Raw genomic sequence first — 17,403 nt, forward strand, 5'->3', positions numbered from 1 at the left:
GAGTGAGCTATAACATGCATTAGTTACCACTTTCCTCACCCAAGGAATGAGCATGTGCTTGTGTCTTGGGTCATGGATGCGTATACTCTCACGTTAATGTTAATTAAAGATGTCATACTGTATACGGACACACACTCTGAATGTGCGTACACAATCTCAATCATAGACACTTTTTTGGCAGCTTGGCTTGGAGTACAAATTGAGTCCTATTTCCATTCTTTTAGGCACATCTGAAGATTGTGCACAATGTATGACAAGTCTTTAAAAATGCAGACCAAAATACAGTGTTAATAGGTTAATATGAATTTTCTGTATTGTTTTTTTCACAGATGTTTCACCCATTTTTGAATTACACATTGCTTGCACTGTGTTGTGTTTTAGGAAATAAACTAAATGTAAAAGGTACTGATAATACAACACAATGCAACACACACACGACTAAAGTTTGTGGAGTAATTTGGCGGGAGAGTTTGTGGCTGGTATTGCAAACTCAGAACTTTTTTTTAAACATTTCACAACTACTTTAACACACACAGTTTTGTCTCTTAACCTCCAGATATTTCCTGCTCTAAAGCCTGCGTGCTATCTTCCCCCTTTTACTTCCTCCTCATGCTGGTGGCTTATTAGTGATCACACACATGCTGTCCGCTTCACACAAACACTCATCGGGCGCATGACACATACATGCCACGGAGAGCACACGTCCCCATGGAAGCGGCACCAGGCCAACGCGAGGAGCCATGCAGATCCAACCATTGCAGAAGCGAGTAAGGTTTGAACATCTTCTCATCCAGGCTAGAAAGATAAAACAAGAAAGTAGAATTTAAAATGGAAGGGAAGTAAAGAGAAACCGAGAGATGCATGGTGGGGGAGAAACATCTCTATTAAATAATCCAAAATTTGAACTTTGCTTAAAGTCTTTCATAGGATTTGGTTATTTTTTATATCCTGTTTTAATAATTTCACTGATAATTATACCTGATATTTGGAGCTGGATGCTGTTCTCCACTCAAGGACTCTTTTTTGTTGATTCTGAAAAAGCTTTCTAAGAAATCAAGAATCATTGATTATTTACATTGTTTGAGTACATCTAACGAACGGGTGGAGGAAAAGAGGGTGGAGTGAGACGGACAAAGGACAGATCTTCCTGTTTTAAACATGCTTTAAATTCGTTTTTTCTCATCTCTCCAGGTCTCTCCACTCATCTACCGGTCTCTCTCTGATCTAGACTCTTCTCTTAGAGTATTTGACAGACTGTGGTTGACACTCGATTTAAGGGGGTGTCAGTTTGTCAAATACCCCAAGAGAGGGGGCACAAGTCTCCAGAGCTCTGCGACACCACGTTTGACCTAAGCGATCCTGTTACACTCTCATGTTCAACCGTGTTTGCAGTACATGTGTAAGTTTAGCTACTTATGGTCATGCAAAATGTCTAAGGAAAACAAAAAACAAAAACAAATAAGCAGGACCACAGGAAGAGATTTCCAAATAACAATTTAATCATTTATAATGTACATTTTTGTTCATTAGCTCTATATCGCTGCAATCTTTCTGGGTGGGTGGGCGGGTAGATTAGATGCATAGATTGAAAAACAAAGATGAGAAAAGTTCCATTAATGTAGTGCTGTCTGTATCAGGGATCATTATGTTAGAAGTCTTACACTCTCAACATAATTCAGATACCCAGCGTTCAGTGTTCTGAGGACACTGACAGCTGCTGATGACAGTTGGAGTGCACAATTCCATCGCTACAACAACAACAACAAAAAAAACTAGTTTTGAAATTTGTGTGTGTCATTGTTAGTATGTGTTGTAATGCGTGACTGTGCTATCTGTATTTTGTGTTAATTAAATCTGATGTTTTGTGTGCCTTTAGTAACTCAATTCTGTGTACAGTGGTTGTTTGGGAAGAACATGAAATAATAATTTCTCCTTTTAGACATGACATTTTATCAGGTTCATAAGAAAAATACATTTGCTTTTCCTGAAAGGAATACTGGTGCTTGTGAGGCTGCATAAGAATGGTTTGTTGAATTCTTGTTTTCTGTCAACTGTCCATTACGAAGTGAACAGAGAACGCCAACTTTCAATTCAAATGCCTAATTTCAATTTATTTTGAATTAAGGTAGCAAATATTTTAGGATGTTGGATTATTTTTAAATTGATTTTAAGTATAATTTACTAAGAGTAATGGAAAGTTTGTATGTAATAAAAAATATATATATTTCCCATGGTGAATTAACTATACTACTGTGTTGAATTTCTTTAAATAGCAATTCAGTACATTCCACTTCCTGTCATTCCAATTCAGCTTCCTGTTAGGTGTGGCTAATTCAATTCAAATTCAAATTCCAAGTCATTAATTGAAAGCGAGCCAAATCTTCTGTTCTGAACTTTGAACTCAGACGATGACACTGGCCATACATTTAAAAAAACGTATAAAGTTATACAAAACCAAAATATATAGTACACCTAAGATGGAAATTATTAACAAAACACAGTACGAATGGAGTCTGTATGCCAAACAGTTTGAGTTAAATTAACTGTAGAAGTTTGTAATGGTGGGGGAAAAGTATGCAAGGAAAAAAAAAATGTCTGAGAAATATTTCAATACACTGATGCCCCTCGCATCCACTGCATTAAAAAACATCCTTCTGCAATCAAAGCAGCTGTAAAGTCTGTTGTTTTCTTACCTAGAGCAGTTTATGGTTAAGCATGGGTCTTAATGTCACCACCTGTTGAAACTTTCGGGCAGAACCTTTGGCTTACTTGCCCGAAGCTTTAGCAGTATGTAACTAATTGTATGCAATAAAGATAAATGAGGAAACAGTATTGACTTCCAGTGTGCAGTTTGTTTCCAGTGTGACTCACACTTTCACACTGATCCAGCTGTAGTTCTAGGGGTGCTTTCACACTGGCAGTTTAGTTCGGAACGGGGCACGGTTCGCATGAAAAATCGCTAATGTGAACTCTGTCATGGGACCCGGGTGCACACTGGGGTACCGAACCCGAGACTACCTGGAGGAGGTGGTCTGAGTTCGGTTGCTCCCGAACCGTGCTGCGATTCGCGTGTATGTGAAAACAACACGGACTCGGGTGCGCACTTGTTCAGGAAGTAAAGTATCCTGCGCATGCGTTTTAGCCGATTATGATGTAGGCTATTTAGTTAAATAAAACACACGTAAGGGTTGAAGATTTACCCTGGATACGAGCAAGAGTGAGTCTGATGTGTATTCGCGCATAGTGCGTGCAATCAGGGCAACAAATTAATGGAAATCCACTGTCTCCTCAAAAGAGTACATTTGCAAGCAGCGGAAAGACAGCTTATGCGAAACACACACACAGTTAACCTGCGTTGTTTACTCAGCTATGAATAATAGCACCAAATTAATTTAAAAAAAACACAATATAGTATTGACCCGCGTCGTGTTTTCTATCATGCGCCGTGCGCGTTTGCAATGACGTAAGATGCACGCAAACGCACCAAAGTTAGATAGAATCAGGTTGAGTGTGAAAGGGGGGGGGGCAATCGCGCCCGGGCTCGGACCGCAGCAAACGAACCCAGTGTAGAAGCCCCCTTAAACTACTTCCATACATGCATGTGAGATCAAGCCATTGAATGTCTGCTTTGCTCTACATGCATGTTTGTGCCTGTGTCATAGGCTTTGCTCTTCTTCAAAACCCCTTGAAAAAAACACAACATTGGCTGCAGTAAGATATCTGATATAATTTCACTCTGAATCTCCACCATACTAGCGATTAAAAAAATTATGATTACATTAAGTATTATCCAAAGGCAGCAATGTTCGGGCCAAGGGCTCTGTCTGCACTGTTCATATGCATGACAAACACTTCAGTTCAGTGAAAGTTCAGAAAGTTCTCTGTTACAGATATACAGTACATCAACCGATGAACATATGCCAATATTGTATTACATTTTAAAAAGTTATTTCCAGCAAGCTTCAATATCACAACATCACTTAAGGCTCGAAATATTCACCCTATTCGTTCTTGTGTTAAGATTAATTTGGGTGATATACAGGGGCATACTGGTTGGTCACACTATTATTATTATTATTACTAATACTAATTATTATTTTGTGGAAGTGTAAAGTACAATGTTCATATGCCATTAAAACAGAACAATACAAAATCAGTTTTAGCAAGTAAAACCAGATCTAAATGTATATTAAGTGTTAAGTTATCATGGTAATTTACGTGTGAGTGCTTGTGTATCATTTGCTGCTCACTGCCTCTTGTTTTCCTCGTTGATCATTGATCTCATGCGGAACGCGAACAGTCATTCCATCCATCCAGTGCTCCACAGTCACCTGACACCCCAAACGAGATCTGAGCCAATGACAGAACAGCGACAAAAAATTATTAGCATAGTGAATGGAAAAAGAAAGTTTTTTTTTACAGTATAGTTTTTGTTTAAGTAAAAGTTTGCCGTATCACTCTGATTAATGAATAAATTATGAATAATTTTAGTTAGTTAAAGTAACATTTTAGATATTGATAATACATTTTAGATATTGATAATGTGCAAAATGGTGTCAAATTGTATAAAGGGTGCCCAATGGTACCCAAATTGTCTAAAAATATATGATTTATTATATTATTGTTATTATTATACACACACACACACACACACACACACACACACACACATACATACACACACACACACACACTTTCATTTTAAAAAAAGATTCATCAACATTAAAAAAACAACGTGAAAACTGTCCTTGTGAAACCTGAGACCCCTGAAATAATATAATTTAGACCGTTACTGTTTAAAAGTATGTTATTAATTTGTATTTTAGAGACCATTTAGGTGTAGTGGAAATTTTAATATCCATTGATCAGTAATAGACATTGCAAAGGAAGGCAACATGTTTTTCTCATTTGTAGGGGGAGATGGTAACAGAAAATATATGTATGGGAGGAGAGAAAATGTATGTATGTTTATATCCCCGAAATACAGAATCAAGACATCTGGGGTCATTTAGTATGTTTTTTGGGGGGGGCTAGTAATTAATAAATCGAGGCTAGCAGCCATGGTCCCTTTATCTAAGGAATGTGACAGAAAGTAGGCTCTGCTTCTTTGAAGACCTTTGGAAAATTAGTATAAAGACCGCTCAGCCCTTCCTGGTGTTGTCTCACTCACACTACAGCGAAACTTCTGTGTGGTGACTGGGTCCTTCTTGCAAGAATAAATTCTTTTAAAAGACAGTTTGGTTTCAGAGTGTCTCTTACGCAGTGATGATGGTTTGAAAAATAATGTTTGCCACAACATAGGATATTGCATAAGATTGTTACAGCAAAAGTGCATGCATTCAGAATAGCACATAGCTTTGTTCAAGCATTTTCTTCACTGTCTGTGCAAAAATAAGTTGTCATTTTATGTTAATTTTGTGAATATTTTTGATTAAACTATAGGATGTATTTGAATTAGATAACCAGCTAGTAACATGTTTCAGTGTTCTTGAGCAGTTCAATACCCAACATAATATAACTGGATTGTTTTAATCTACCATATTCTTTCTACATTTTCGAAAACATTGTAGTGCATTGTTCATATCTTGCAGTGCACTTTTTCTTATCTTAAGTAAAACCTTTTTTTTATTTGTCTAAGATATATTGATGTTATTAGCATTGGTCAAATCCTCTTCCATCATTCTAACTCACTTAAAGCATTACTGACTCAATCAGACACTCTGAATCTTTAGATCGAAGTGTCTTACGTCTTGGTGAGTCCATATGCCAAATCCAGCATGTCAGTCTCTTCATCCACTTTTGGCTCTAGTTTGTCATACACACTCTCCTCAAATATCAGGTGACAGGTGGAACAGGCCAGAGTGCCCTCGCACGCTCCTAACACACACACAGTTTTATAAAAAAAAAAGATTAGCTAAGAATGCTAAGAACTGTAAAAGTATAAATAAATAGGGCCTTAATTTGCAGTTCTGTAAACATAATTTATAAACAGTGCTTTTTATATATTTTCACATTTCCATCAGGTACATTTTTAACATATTGACAAAAATGCCTTTTAAAGTCACCATGGAATCAAAACGGACTATTTTTATTGTTTATGTAAAATGGCAGTATTTATTATAAATTACTTATCCATGTAGGCCTACATCATATTTTTTTTATTCATGTGCCCTGGCAATCTTGATTCCCATTCATTCAGTCACTCCGAGTTACATCAGTGACTGACGAAATGGTGTTTCGCTTAGAAGCCTATCACCTTTGAGTTCTACAAAACAAGCCAATGGCAAAACAATGCCATGGGTCTGCGGAATTTGTATAGCGCAACTCCGCCCCACCTTGGGTATAAAAGGAGCTGCGCGGCAATCTCGCATTATATTTTTGCTTTGGAGGCAAGAGTTCTCTTCACTCCTCTGCAAGCCTTTCTGAGTTCTTCATCTACGAGACGAGCGACTCCTCAGCGCTGTTGGTGTTACGGCGTGTTCCAGCGAGATCACATTACCTGCTGCTGGTCTGTGCAATGATCTGCTAACAGTGTGTGTGTTTCTCCCTGGGCGCTTAAACACACTATCGAGTTTTTCTCTCCTCTCTAAAAGAGCAGCACGTGACACGGCTTTCTAAAGATGTCTCGCCCGTGTATTTCTGGGTGCGGTAGACAGGTGTTGTCTTTAGATGGGCACGATCGCTGCCTGGCGTGTTTAGGCTTAAATCACGCTCAGGTAGCATTCGTGGATGCGTCATGTTCTCATTGCAGGAACATGACAAATTGACTTGAGACTAGAGTCCCCTCTGCCAGAGAATCTATCTCTTCCGCAAGAGGGGATACTTTGGCTTTTGGCCAGTGTGATCTGAGGGTCACAGTGTGGAACAAAGCTCTAACAATTCTTCCTTGGACCACAACCCCCTCCAGCACATTGCAACCCATGAGGTTGCCATCCTTCAGGTCTACCAGGCCAGAGTGCTCAGAGACATGCACGAGGGTAGGGCTGATCCAGGGCTCATGGAAGAGCTGCGTGACGCCACCGACCTCACTCTACAGGCGACGAAGGTGACCGCACACTCCCTGGATCAGATGATGTCCACATGTGTGGTCCAGGAAAGGCACCAGTGGCTTAAACTTGCTGATATGCGGGAGGCTGAGCGAACCCGGTTCCTCAACTCCCCCATACCCCAGGCTGGCCTCTTCGGCTGCGAGGTCGAGGACTTTACCCAATAGTTCTCGGCCGCCCAGAAGCAGACTGATGCCATCATAAATATTCTGCCCCGGCAGAAAACTGCTGCCTCCACCCAGCCGCCGGCTCAGATGACCCTGCTCGCCGTCGAGGCGCCCCAGCCCGTACCAGCCCCGCAGCCAGCCACACGCCAGGTGAAGCGGAGCTCCTGATACGGGCAGCTGTGAGATGGGTTGCAGTTCTTCCCAGTAGGTGGTTGTAGGGCCACTCCTTCCCCGGTGGAGGGCCGGGGAAGAATCGTTTGTTCTCCCTTCCCCGCCACACGGCCGGCAGCACCCTAATGTGACATCTATAGAGCTGCAGGCTGGGCGACACCAAACACTTTCGCGAGATTCTATAATCTCCGGGTAGAGCCAGTGTCCTCTCATGTACTCGCTTCCACTAGCCAGTAAGTAGGGCCTGCTCGGTGTCATCGTTTGCTGCGCCCTTCCACTCCACGGCCTGGATAAGTGCGCCATTTCACTCAGATGAGTTCTCCTCAGACCCTGAATTCCTCCTGCACTGTCGATGCCGTCACCAGAGTGCATGCCAGGTTGGTCAGCACTCGTGATTGGCTAGGTGCTTCCATGTGCATGATTCCCCGCTTGGGCAACCCCCATATGTGTATTTCCACGGTAAGTCTCCACCGGGCAAGTGTCTTTCCCTCGGCAAGACCTCTTGCCATCTCGAGGTTGAAACATTCCACCCTGCGGGCTGGATACCTCTGAGTTTTCCATATGCATCCCGTCCTAGGGCCTGTGTATTCTAAGTCCTACCTACGGGTAAGCACTGTGTTATATATTCCATCTGGGATATGCTACCCAGTGTACCTTGGTATTCTTGCGTTAAGCCTAGCCCTTCGTCCTTGCTAGTCTCAGGACAAGGAGCTCAGAATTTGCGGAGGGCACTGGAAGACAGCCGCTGTGGTGTGATCGAATTGGGACCCCCATTTCGTCGGTCACTGACATAAATCGGAGTGACTGAACGAAAGGGAACATCTCGATTTCGTATGTAACCCCCGTTCCCTGAGGAGGGAACGGAGACGTTACGCCGCCCTACCACAACCGCTGTACCACTCCTCAGCATAACATTATGCGAGATTTCGGCCGCGCAGCTCCTTTTACACCCACGGAGTTGGACTATGCAAATTCCGCAGACCCATGGCATTGTTTTGCCATTGGCTCGTTTTGTAGGTGAAGGTGATAGGCTTCTAAGCGAAACCCCATTTCGTCAGTCACTGACATAACTGAAATAGTTTCCGTTCCCTCCTCAGGGAATGAGGGTTACATCCTATACCGCTCGCAACAAAATTGTGTAACATAAATTAATGATTTACAGAAGCAGGGATTGATATGATATTCTCCATGTTTTCCGGTTGTATGCATCAGCTAGGGAAAGCACCTTGCTCTTGCCTGCTGTGACAAATGCAACAAGGTGAGGTCTGAAGCATTTTGTGTGAAAATTAAAAAAAGAAACATTAGTCTATGACACTAGAGCAGGAGAGAATCTCACTGGAATGGGACTGAGAAATCCACAGATTTCTTCCTGCAGGATTTTGCAGGCGGGAATTGGATAAAACAGTTGTGGGCAGGAACGGGAACATCTAGAAATATAACTTCTATGTAGCAGGAGTGAGACAGAATCTTACTAAGGGGGACTAAAAAAACGATCATATGCAAACCTCTAGATCCAATCAATTTTCGATGGAACTTGATGAAAAGACTTTATGAAAGATGATCACAACTTTATGCTGACTTTGAGTAAAAATGATTTGGTCATATATAAGCCATACTGTATAGCAAAATGGGTTAGAACAGATAAAAATTAAAGGGATAGTTTACCCAAAAATAAAATTAGCCCATGATTTACTCACCCTCAAGTCACCCTAGGTGTATATGACATTCTTCTTTCAGACAAATACAATCGGAGTTATATTAAAAAATATCCTGGCTCTTCCAAGCTTTATAATGGCAGTGAATTGCTATTTCTGTTTTGAAGTCCATAAAAGTGCATCTATCCATCATAAATGTGCTCCACACTGCTCCGGGGCTAATAAAGGCCTTCTGAAGTGATGCGTTTGTGTAAGAAAAATATCCATATTTCAAACTTTATAAAGTAAAATAACTAGCTTCTGGCCAAAAGAACATACGGATTCCACTTAAGTGTAAAGCGCAACTTATGCAAGTAATGCGACGTACTGCTGATAATTACACTACATCATGACACACTACGTTACTTCTGACGTCATGAGTTGCATAAGTTGCGCATTAGGCGCAAGTAGACTGCTTATGGCCGTTTGGCCGGAAGCTAGAATTTTACATTGTAACGTGTTAAATATTAATATTTTTCTTACACAAACGCATCACTTCAGAAGGCCTTTATTAGCCCCGGAGCCGTGTGGCGCACTTTTATGATGGATAGATGCACTTTTATGGATTTCAAAACAGAAACAGCAATTCACTAACATTATAAAGCGTTGAAGAGCCATGATTTACTTGGTTAGTAAATCATGGGCTAATTTTAATTTTTAGGTGAAGTATCCCTTTAAAACAAGTAGCGTGAATATCATTACGGATCAAAAGTTCCATAACACACACACACACCACCTAAAACAGATGTGACTTAGAACAATTACATGGAGCCAAAATAACACACAAAAATGTCATTACCAAAGCCGCTGATGTCAAGATTCTTCTTGATGACAACATCTAGAAGACTCTCTCCCTCTGTGACAACCACGCTGCTCTTCACCCCCGACTGATTTACAAAGTGCACCAGCACTTTAGAGTCAGAGGAACTGAGAACAAGCAGACAGATACATACAAACTCATTTCATTAAATTGATCCTCTTAATAAAGTGCCTTCTTAAGTAAGAATAGAATTGCAAGCAATGGGTTGAGTTGATAAGTCAGGTAGTGTGGTAGGGATGTTTTTTTGAGTGTGAATTTTAAAGAGGGTGAATCTGCAGTAATCTTCACTAATTCAACATAAGGATGTTGATTAGTCTTAATTGCTGGATCTGTTCGCAATCTCTTTGTCCTTCATGTGCAAGGGAGAGACCGTATAAGGGCTCAGACATTAATGAAATGCCTGTAAATCACAGACAATGATATATTTAAAGAAACACAGAACAGACAGAGACCTTTAACATGTCACTTTTAAAAGATTCCAGATGGGAAAAAAACCCTACTTAATTTTTTTTATGTTCATTTTTTAGAGTTTTTTGGCTTTATTGGAAAGGACAAAATAGAGATCAGACCCGACAGCACAGGTAGAGAGGGGAATGGGACCGGCAAAGAACCTTGAGCCGGGAATCTAACTCGAATTGCTGAGTGCGCAGTTGTGCTATATGTCGGAGCGCTGCCCAAGAGGCTATCAGCACTGACAAAAAAAAAAAACTACTTTAAAGAGTAAACGTAAACATGACTGTAAACATGATATTCTGGTCTTTTACAGTCTTTAAACAGTGCATTCGGATAGCAATGGCCTGGAAAAAAGTCTACAGTTCAAAGTTGAGTGTTTTTGGGCTTGTTACAAGTAGAAAACTGAGTTGAAAATGAAATGATGCTGACTAGAGCATTTTCCTTGTCATTGTGTTTAAATGAGCAGTGATAATAAAGCTACAATGGGTTTTTGCGTAATAGCACATTCTTCATTTTTCCGTATAAATGACACTGTGTAACTGAATATTTAAATCATCAAATACATGTCACCTCAGGCGCACAACGGCAAGGCTGATTTATGTTTATATATGCTGGACCATGCAGAGCTACAAATCACATTATCCATGTTAGTCCAACTCTGCAAAAATCTGACTGGCAAAATTTCAGTCTCTGTAGAGTTTATTTTAAAAAGACAAACTACACTTTCAGTAATTTATAAAACACAATGCTTTGGGACTATATGTTTTTTGGAAAAGCACTCAATTTAATGTCCTGTGGTTCTATGAAGCATATGACACATGCCATGTCAAATTTAAATGTGACTATTCCTGTTCCAGACTTTTCATCGATGACTCATGCACTATACACAGGAGACTCTTAACACATTTCGTTACCATCCATTTGTGAATAGCACATTGTTACATCCCTGCGTAGTTTGACAGCTTTGTACTTTTGCTTTTGTTCATACTTTCCTGATCACACTTGTGAGTTTTGTTTTGGATTTACACACTAATATGCTAATTGCCACTGGCTGGACTAATTAGTTGAGGTTTTTGCAAGTTACTGGGGCCTTTAAAAATATTTTACTATTTTGTCTTATATAAAGATATGTATGAGGAAAAAGGGTATAACATGTGGAAGTAGTGGTGTGAGTAATGTCGGGTACACAATTTCCAAAGATCGCTGTTCTTCTCACACTAAACACGACTGTCAGAGGGTAGCCTACCATTTACTGTAGTTGCTGTTGTGTGCACATTACACAACGGATCAGCGACAAGGGTCACATTTTACACAACATTACAATAGGAAGAATCACAGACAACTCTGTCTGGTCTAAAAACTCCCTTTCACAACCAAACACACATGGGAATCCATACAGGGAAATAACGTAAGATCACGCATGAGACAGGAGTTTTCGTGTGAGACCTGGATTTCTTGTTAAAATAATGCATGCAAAACATGCTTGTGATCCAAGTTGTCGGTGCGTTGATTGCAGCAACAAAAAAATGGAAAAAAGAAGAATATGATGGAGAGTATGGTTGCTTACAGAAACCATCCTTTCTGATTTTTTTGTTCCAGGTCTATGACTTCTGCCCCCGAACTTTCCCTTACCCTGTATATCTTGTGCTCTCATTGAATGTAGGTCGTCACCAGTGTAATTTCCAGTTGAAACACATTTCACACCTGTCGCAGACAGGTCCAGATATTTAACATGCTAAATATATCACAGGCCTTGGAAATGCATCAATGCTTCTCTCAAATCACGTCTTTGATCATACACACTAACCGATTGTCACACACGTGAAGGAGCACTGATCTGCCTCCGATTTCAGCAATTTAACGGCGACGGTGAGTAAAAAATCCAGGCTAAAGACGTGTAGTGTGTACCCGGCATAATAGGCATGCATGTCTTGAGAGAAAAATTTAAATTTCAGAATAATTCTAGAATGGAAAATTTAGATTTAGACCCTGACAAGGTTGACGAACAAGAGGATCAATCAGAACGGATCTCATGCACAGACTTTGCAAGCACGGATTTCACAGGATGTTTCAGAGTGGTATGTTTTTTGCAATTTTCTTATACATTATAGATACGGGCCCAGTCCCAATTCACCTACTTATACTACGACCTAAAAGTATGTACTCTTTTTGTGAAGAAAAACTACATACTTTTGAGTGTGTAGCAAAAGAGTAGGCAAGCTTTGGGACATACTATCACGTCATCTTTAATGGACAGAACTGTTGCGTGCATCCTGTCACCTTAAACTGCCCTGTCAATCATCTTGTCACAGTAAAGGCCTGTTCACACCGGGACGAATTTCGCGCAACGTTTAACACCTCGTGATTAATCAAAGGAAGCCAATGTGAGTGTGCACACGGACGCAAAAAACGCCACGCGTAAAAGAGCCATTTTTTAAAAAACGCCTCGGGTTCGTTTTTTTGGTTTGACGCACCACGTCAAAAACTATCCGACCAATGAGATTGGCGCTTTTGCTCACGTGTCTGGAGCTTATGAAGTTACAGTAAAACTAAACTTGGGGGTGCTCAAACACAAAACGGTCTTGCCGAGCACATACGTAACGGCGAAGAAGATATACGCCAAGTAGCGTCTACACACTGCTAGGAAGAAGACGAGGAAGATGCAAGCAAAGATAAATGTAGAGCTGCTGGTAGAGCTCCTGGTCTCGTTGGTGTCGGAACATAAGGAATTGTCACTCAGAATACGCTCTATGCACGAACGCTGCTGACGTATTTCCGGTAGGATCTCAGCCAGCGTCTTTACTTCCGCATAGCGCGAAGTGTATAGCGGCACAACTTTAATAAAATTCATTTTCTCAGAAACGGAGACAACGATTTTAGAAACTGATTCGCTAGTCGGATTTCGCACGATATGAGAGAATACTCACCCTCAAAGTTGTCGATGTAGGTCGAAATATATAATTTAAAGCCCTTCTCTTTCTTACTCTTATGTGTGACAGCTAACTGCCTCACAATGATGTTAACATCATTCACGTCAACCGCAGGAAGTTTTTGTAAACAGCGAGTGTAATTTGCCATTATCTCCACCTAAGGCAAACCCGGCTTCTGACGCAGCACCGGATGTAACTGGGCGGGCTGAGACAAAACGCGGAAGCGATCGTGCATAGAGCCTATTGTCTTTTGAGTGACAAGCGAGTGTCAGAAGCGTAAAGTTGCGCAGCGCCACCTTGTGTACTGGGGTATTTCTTTTTTAAATTAAGAATTTCAAATGAATTTAATGTCAGGGAATGAATTTGCATGTTCACTCGGCTCATCGTCAGCGAAAATCGCTTGGGTGTGAACACAAAAAACGCATTGAAAAACACTGGCGAATAACGCGCGCCGATATTCGTCCCGGTGTGTACGGCCCTTTAAAATCCTCCATTCAATCTAATTTGATTTCCTACCGTTTCGGAGAGCACGTTCATCTGCCAGTTGTGGGTCTTTCATGCAGAAACTGTCCTCAAGGGTTTTGCAATTTGAATAAAATGATGCATTTAAAAGTTAATGGCTAAACGTATCTTTACAAAAGTTCACAAAGCTGCTGCATATGCAATATAATGTAGACGACGTTGAATAAATACATTTTCGTCAGGTTAGATACTGATAATTAATCACTCAATCCCCTTTATCTAAACCTCTCTACACAACCGTCGGACTCGCACATAACACTTTTCACTCGTGTTTGTAGTTCAAACCGAATCCTCGTCCAACGCGTGATGGGTTGAGAGGGCAATATTAGCTGTTAGAGTGTGCATGGATCTGCACTTCAGATTCTGACCAGAAATAGTAGACCATCCGGGTATCTTTGGAACACTAATTTCAACATACTACGATTCGGGACTTACAAAAGCAAGACCTAACAAAAGCAACAAAAAACAAGCTGTTCTCCATAAAATGTGCAGCGCACAGATAAATGTTGGGGTTACAACCAGGCCTCTGTACCCTTTTTTGCTTATTCCGTGGGTGCGGATTATTTAAATGAGTAACACTGTGCCTTCATAAGATCCGGAAAAATCCTGTTGTGGTAAAAACGAGTCGTTCGTTGTAGTTCTTGAAAAGTGGATTCTGATAAATAAAATATCTTCCTTTGGGGTGGACTTTGAGCTTTGCAAGGGGATCGGCACCTTTAGATCACATGATCATCTGAATACTAATTACTTTGTTTGTGGACAGGTTCATGGAATACATTAATTGTGGTACTTGTATTTTTATGTGATGCTGCATGCACACCACTAGGTGACACCGAGACTGCTATAGTCCAATATGCCCAAGATGATATCCAGCACAATGTTCCTGAGTGTCACAAATTATTTTGGAACTCAAAAGAGGTTTTTGCAGGAAGGAAGTAGTCAGTCTTACTGAACTTGAGCTGAAAGCAATTAGTCATCCAGTCTGATATGTCAAGGCATGCAGAGATCTTTTCTTGGATTACAGATGCAGATGGGGGACTGAGTTTGTGTCATGAGCAGCACTGAGGTGATAATAAACTCCATTTGAATGGAGGCCATTCCAAGCTATCTGGTGTAGGTGGAGAATAAAAGCATGATCCCTGTGGTACTCTGGTGGGTTGATAAGAGTGGGCCTTTTCATCCTATTTAGGATCTTAATGAAAACAAAATACTAAAGTGTTTATGACATTCACTACACAATGCAGAAGAAAGCGAACAAAAAACGTTTCTAATGTTTGAGTGCATAAAAGCTCAGAATACAACGATCGAAGGATCCTTTAATGTATAGAAGCCAAACAAATAATGAGTGCGATGGATGATCCTTCAAAGAAATGTAATGGGCAAAATGTTCCCAAAGCCATTAATATAATGAGCTGATTTAAAATTCCTTTTAAATTAATTACACTATTGTTATTTTCAGGATTATTTAAAGACATAGTTCACCCAATAATAATAATAATAATAATAATAGTAATAATAATAATAATAATAATTGCATTCTTCTGTGGAGCACAAAAGATATGTTTACTTTTTTTCCTTTTTTCTTTTGTCTATACAATGGTGTTTTGGACCCCACAAACCTTCATTGTATATGGACGAAAACTGTTCTTAATGTGTTAGAAAGGACAAAGAACAAGAGCAGCGATGACCATGAACATATAAGAGAGTGGCTGAAGATTACAAAGTGGTGGAAGAAGATTCTATCAGAAGTGTTTCATTTTTATTTGGATCCCACTATGTGCCTTTAGATCATTCCATGTTAAAATATCCTCTTATAAAACCATTCTTCGGTGACCTATAATTTTATGTTAATAATCCTGGGGATGTGTGCAATTGACGTGCACATTTTATGTTATTCTAATCTCTTTTTTTAAAAATGTGACATCCCCAGGTGGACATTACAATATGAATAGGAAATGAGGCATCAGAGCACAGATACAATTAAACTCTTGGACAAAGCACATATTTGTGAGCACTTAATTATGTGGTCTTATGTAATTAGAATGCATATTCCCTGTACAGAACACAAAGCATTATGTGAAACAACAAGCAAAGTACATTCAATCCTTACCCGTTTTGTTCGGATTGACTCCTCAGTTTGGGAGCTGTGTGAAGAAATCTCAGATGGGGTCTTGAAGATCCTGGATGGCACACTAGAGCCAAGCTGGAACGGGCCAAGATCTGCACACACATACGAGAGGCCATGCTGTTCTGCTGTGCTAGCGTGTGTCTAAGTGGCTCTATGAATGAGGAGGCTCTGCATATAGTTTTGGGATGTTCTTTGTTTCAAGGACAAAGCTGCAAGCTCCATGGAGAAGGCCAACCCTGAGTTGGGCAAGGTTAAACACACAGAGAAAAGGAGAGAGAGAAGCCTTGGCATTAAAGGTCATGAAAAATAAACCCTCTTGGCAGGAACAAGCACAACACAAACACATATTTTCTAGATTTTTTGTAGTTCGCTTTAAAATGTCGTTTTTGACCTGCCATTGAATGTGTTTCTCTTCCTGTGTGACTGGCTGACAGAACAAGACTGTCTCCTGCAATGCTGGGTCAGGGTGCAGACTCAGTTGTTAATCTACATATCAGATCAGATATAGCAAGGTATATCAGATATCAGACCCTGATATACTCTCCGCATTTTGTATACCAAACATTTTAATGCAACCCACGCTGGGTTCTTATATCTGACCTTGATAGACTAAGTGAAGAGAAGAATCAGAAAAGATTTCCAGGTCAAAGAAAATATGTCATAGTCATGGATCAATGGCCTTTTGAATGTGTTTAAGTTGTGTTCCAGATTTCGTTCGAAAATGACATCACACTCATTTGTTCTTCAATTTTACCTAAAATATATTGGGGCCTTAAGAATAGAGATTTGGGATTTGAATCGAAATGTGGCCTTAAGTTTTTGATATACATACATACATATAACATCAGCGACCTATCACACACTCTCTATCAGCAGTGGTCATTTAAAACCCCGTACTGGTCGATCACTACAAATTTCAAATTCAAACCAATAGACAAACCTGCTGAGCTTAACACAACTGTATCTATCTAGATAGATGTCATAATGTGTAGTGAGTTGCCCCATGGGATTTATGTTTCATGCTTCAGAACTTCCATTATGGGGACATAGTGGGTGCTTCTCATTTCTAATTTGTGCATCCTTGTTTCCTTTCCTTGCTTCCTTTCCTCGCGTCTCAGCTCCACCCTACCTAGGATGCGAGGAAAGCCTGTGGGGGGGAAGCAAAAAAAGCAAGAAAATGATGATGGAGGACCTGAAGGAAAGCTAATTTGTATGTTGGAATATTCTTGATCACTCAAGCATCACTTCAAAGCGTCATGAGCTGCAATCAATGGATCTGCCTTTATTTTTTTGAAGTTTGGTTATTTAAGAAATTCTTAATAAATAATAACGCAAGATGCAAAGGAAAAGCATAAATTTAATTTATTAATGTGACAGATGTGGAGGACTTGCATGAGGTTTCTAAGACTTCCGCATAGGAGGCTTCAAGAGGAGCTATGAGCGGTGATGCACGATATACCTGTGAACTCACT

At 40.3% G+C, this 17,403-nt stretch overlaps 1 protein-coding gene and 1 long non-coding RNA gene across 2 annotated transcripts; one reads left to right on the forward strand and one right to left on the reverse strand.

Moving 5' to 3' along the window:
- Window positions 1-567: 567 nt before the first annotated feature.
- LOC143748938 (uncharacterized) lies at window positions 568-2,090 on the forward strand. The gene is made up of 2 exons (XR_013206851.1): window positions 568-772; window positions 1,192-2,090. It is a non-coding gene; the product is annotated as an uncharacterized LOC143748938 (long non-coding RNA).
- Window positions 2,091-4,096: 2,006 nt separating this feature from the next.
- Window positions 4,097-16,163, reverse strand: fdx1b (ferredoxin 1b). Its single transcript, XM_077240549.1, has 4 exons — window positions 15,914-16,163; window positions 9,878-10,005; window positions 5,748-5,877; window positions 4,097-4,350 (listed from the first exon to the last, which is right to left on the reverse strand). The coding sequence occupies exons 1-4, from the start codon at window positions 16,045-16,047 to the stop codon at window positions 4,236-4,238; spliced, it is 507 nt and encodes a 168-aa protein (XP_077096664.1). The 5' UTR covers window positions 16,048-16,163; the 3' UTR covers window positions 4,097-4,235.
- Between the last annotated feature and the right edge of the window lie 1,240 nt (window positions 16,164-17,403).

Source organism: Siphateles boraxobius, unplaced genomic scaffold (assembly GCF_051911475.1).
Source record: "Siphateles boraxobius isolate OS27281-9 unplaced genomic scaffold, OSU_SipBor_1 24, whole genome shotgun sequence".
Taxonomy (NCBI): domain Eukaryota; kingdom Metazoa; phylum Chordata; class Actinopteri; order Cypriniformes; family Leuciscidae; genus Siphateles; species Siphateles boraxobius.

What these genes read in the sequence shown, in the direction of transcription:
- fdx1b (XM_077240549.1), bottom strand. Translation starts at nt 16,047, where the DNA reads ATGGCCTCTCGTATGTGTGTGCAGATCTTGGCCCGTTCCAGCTTGGCT. An exon ending in TCTTGACATCAGCGGCTTTG is followed by an intron (nt 5,878 to 9,877) that starts GTAATGACATTT and finishes TGTGTGTGTTAG; the next exon opens with GAGCGTGCGAGGGCACTCTG. An exon ending in GCATATGGACTCACCAAGAC is followed by an intron (nt 4,351 to 5,747) that starts GTAAGACACTTC and finishes TCATTGGCTCAG; the next exon opens with ATCTCGTTTGGGGTGTCAGG.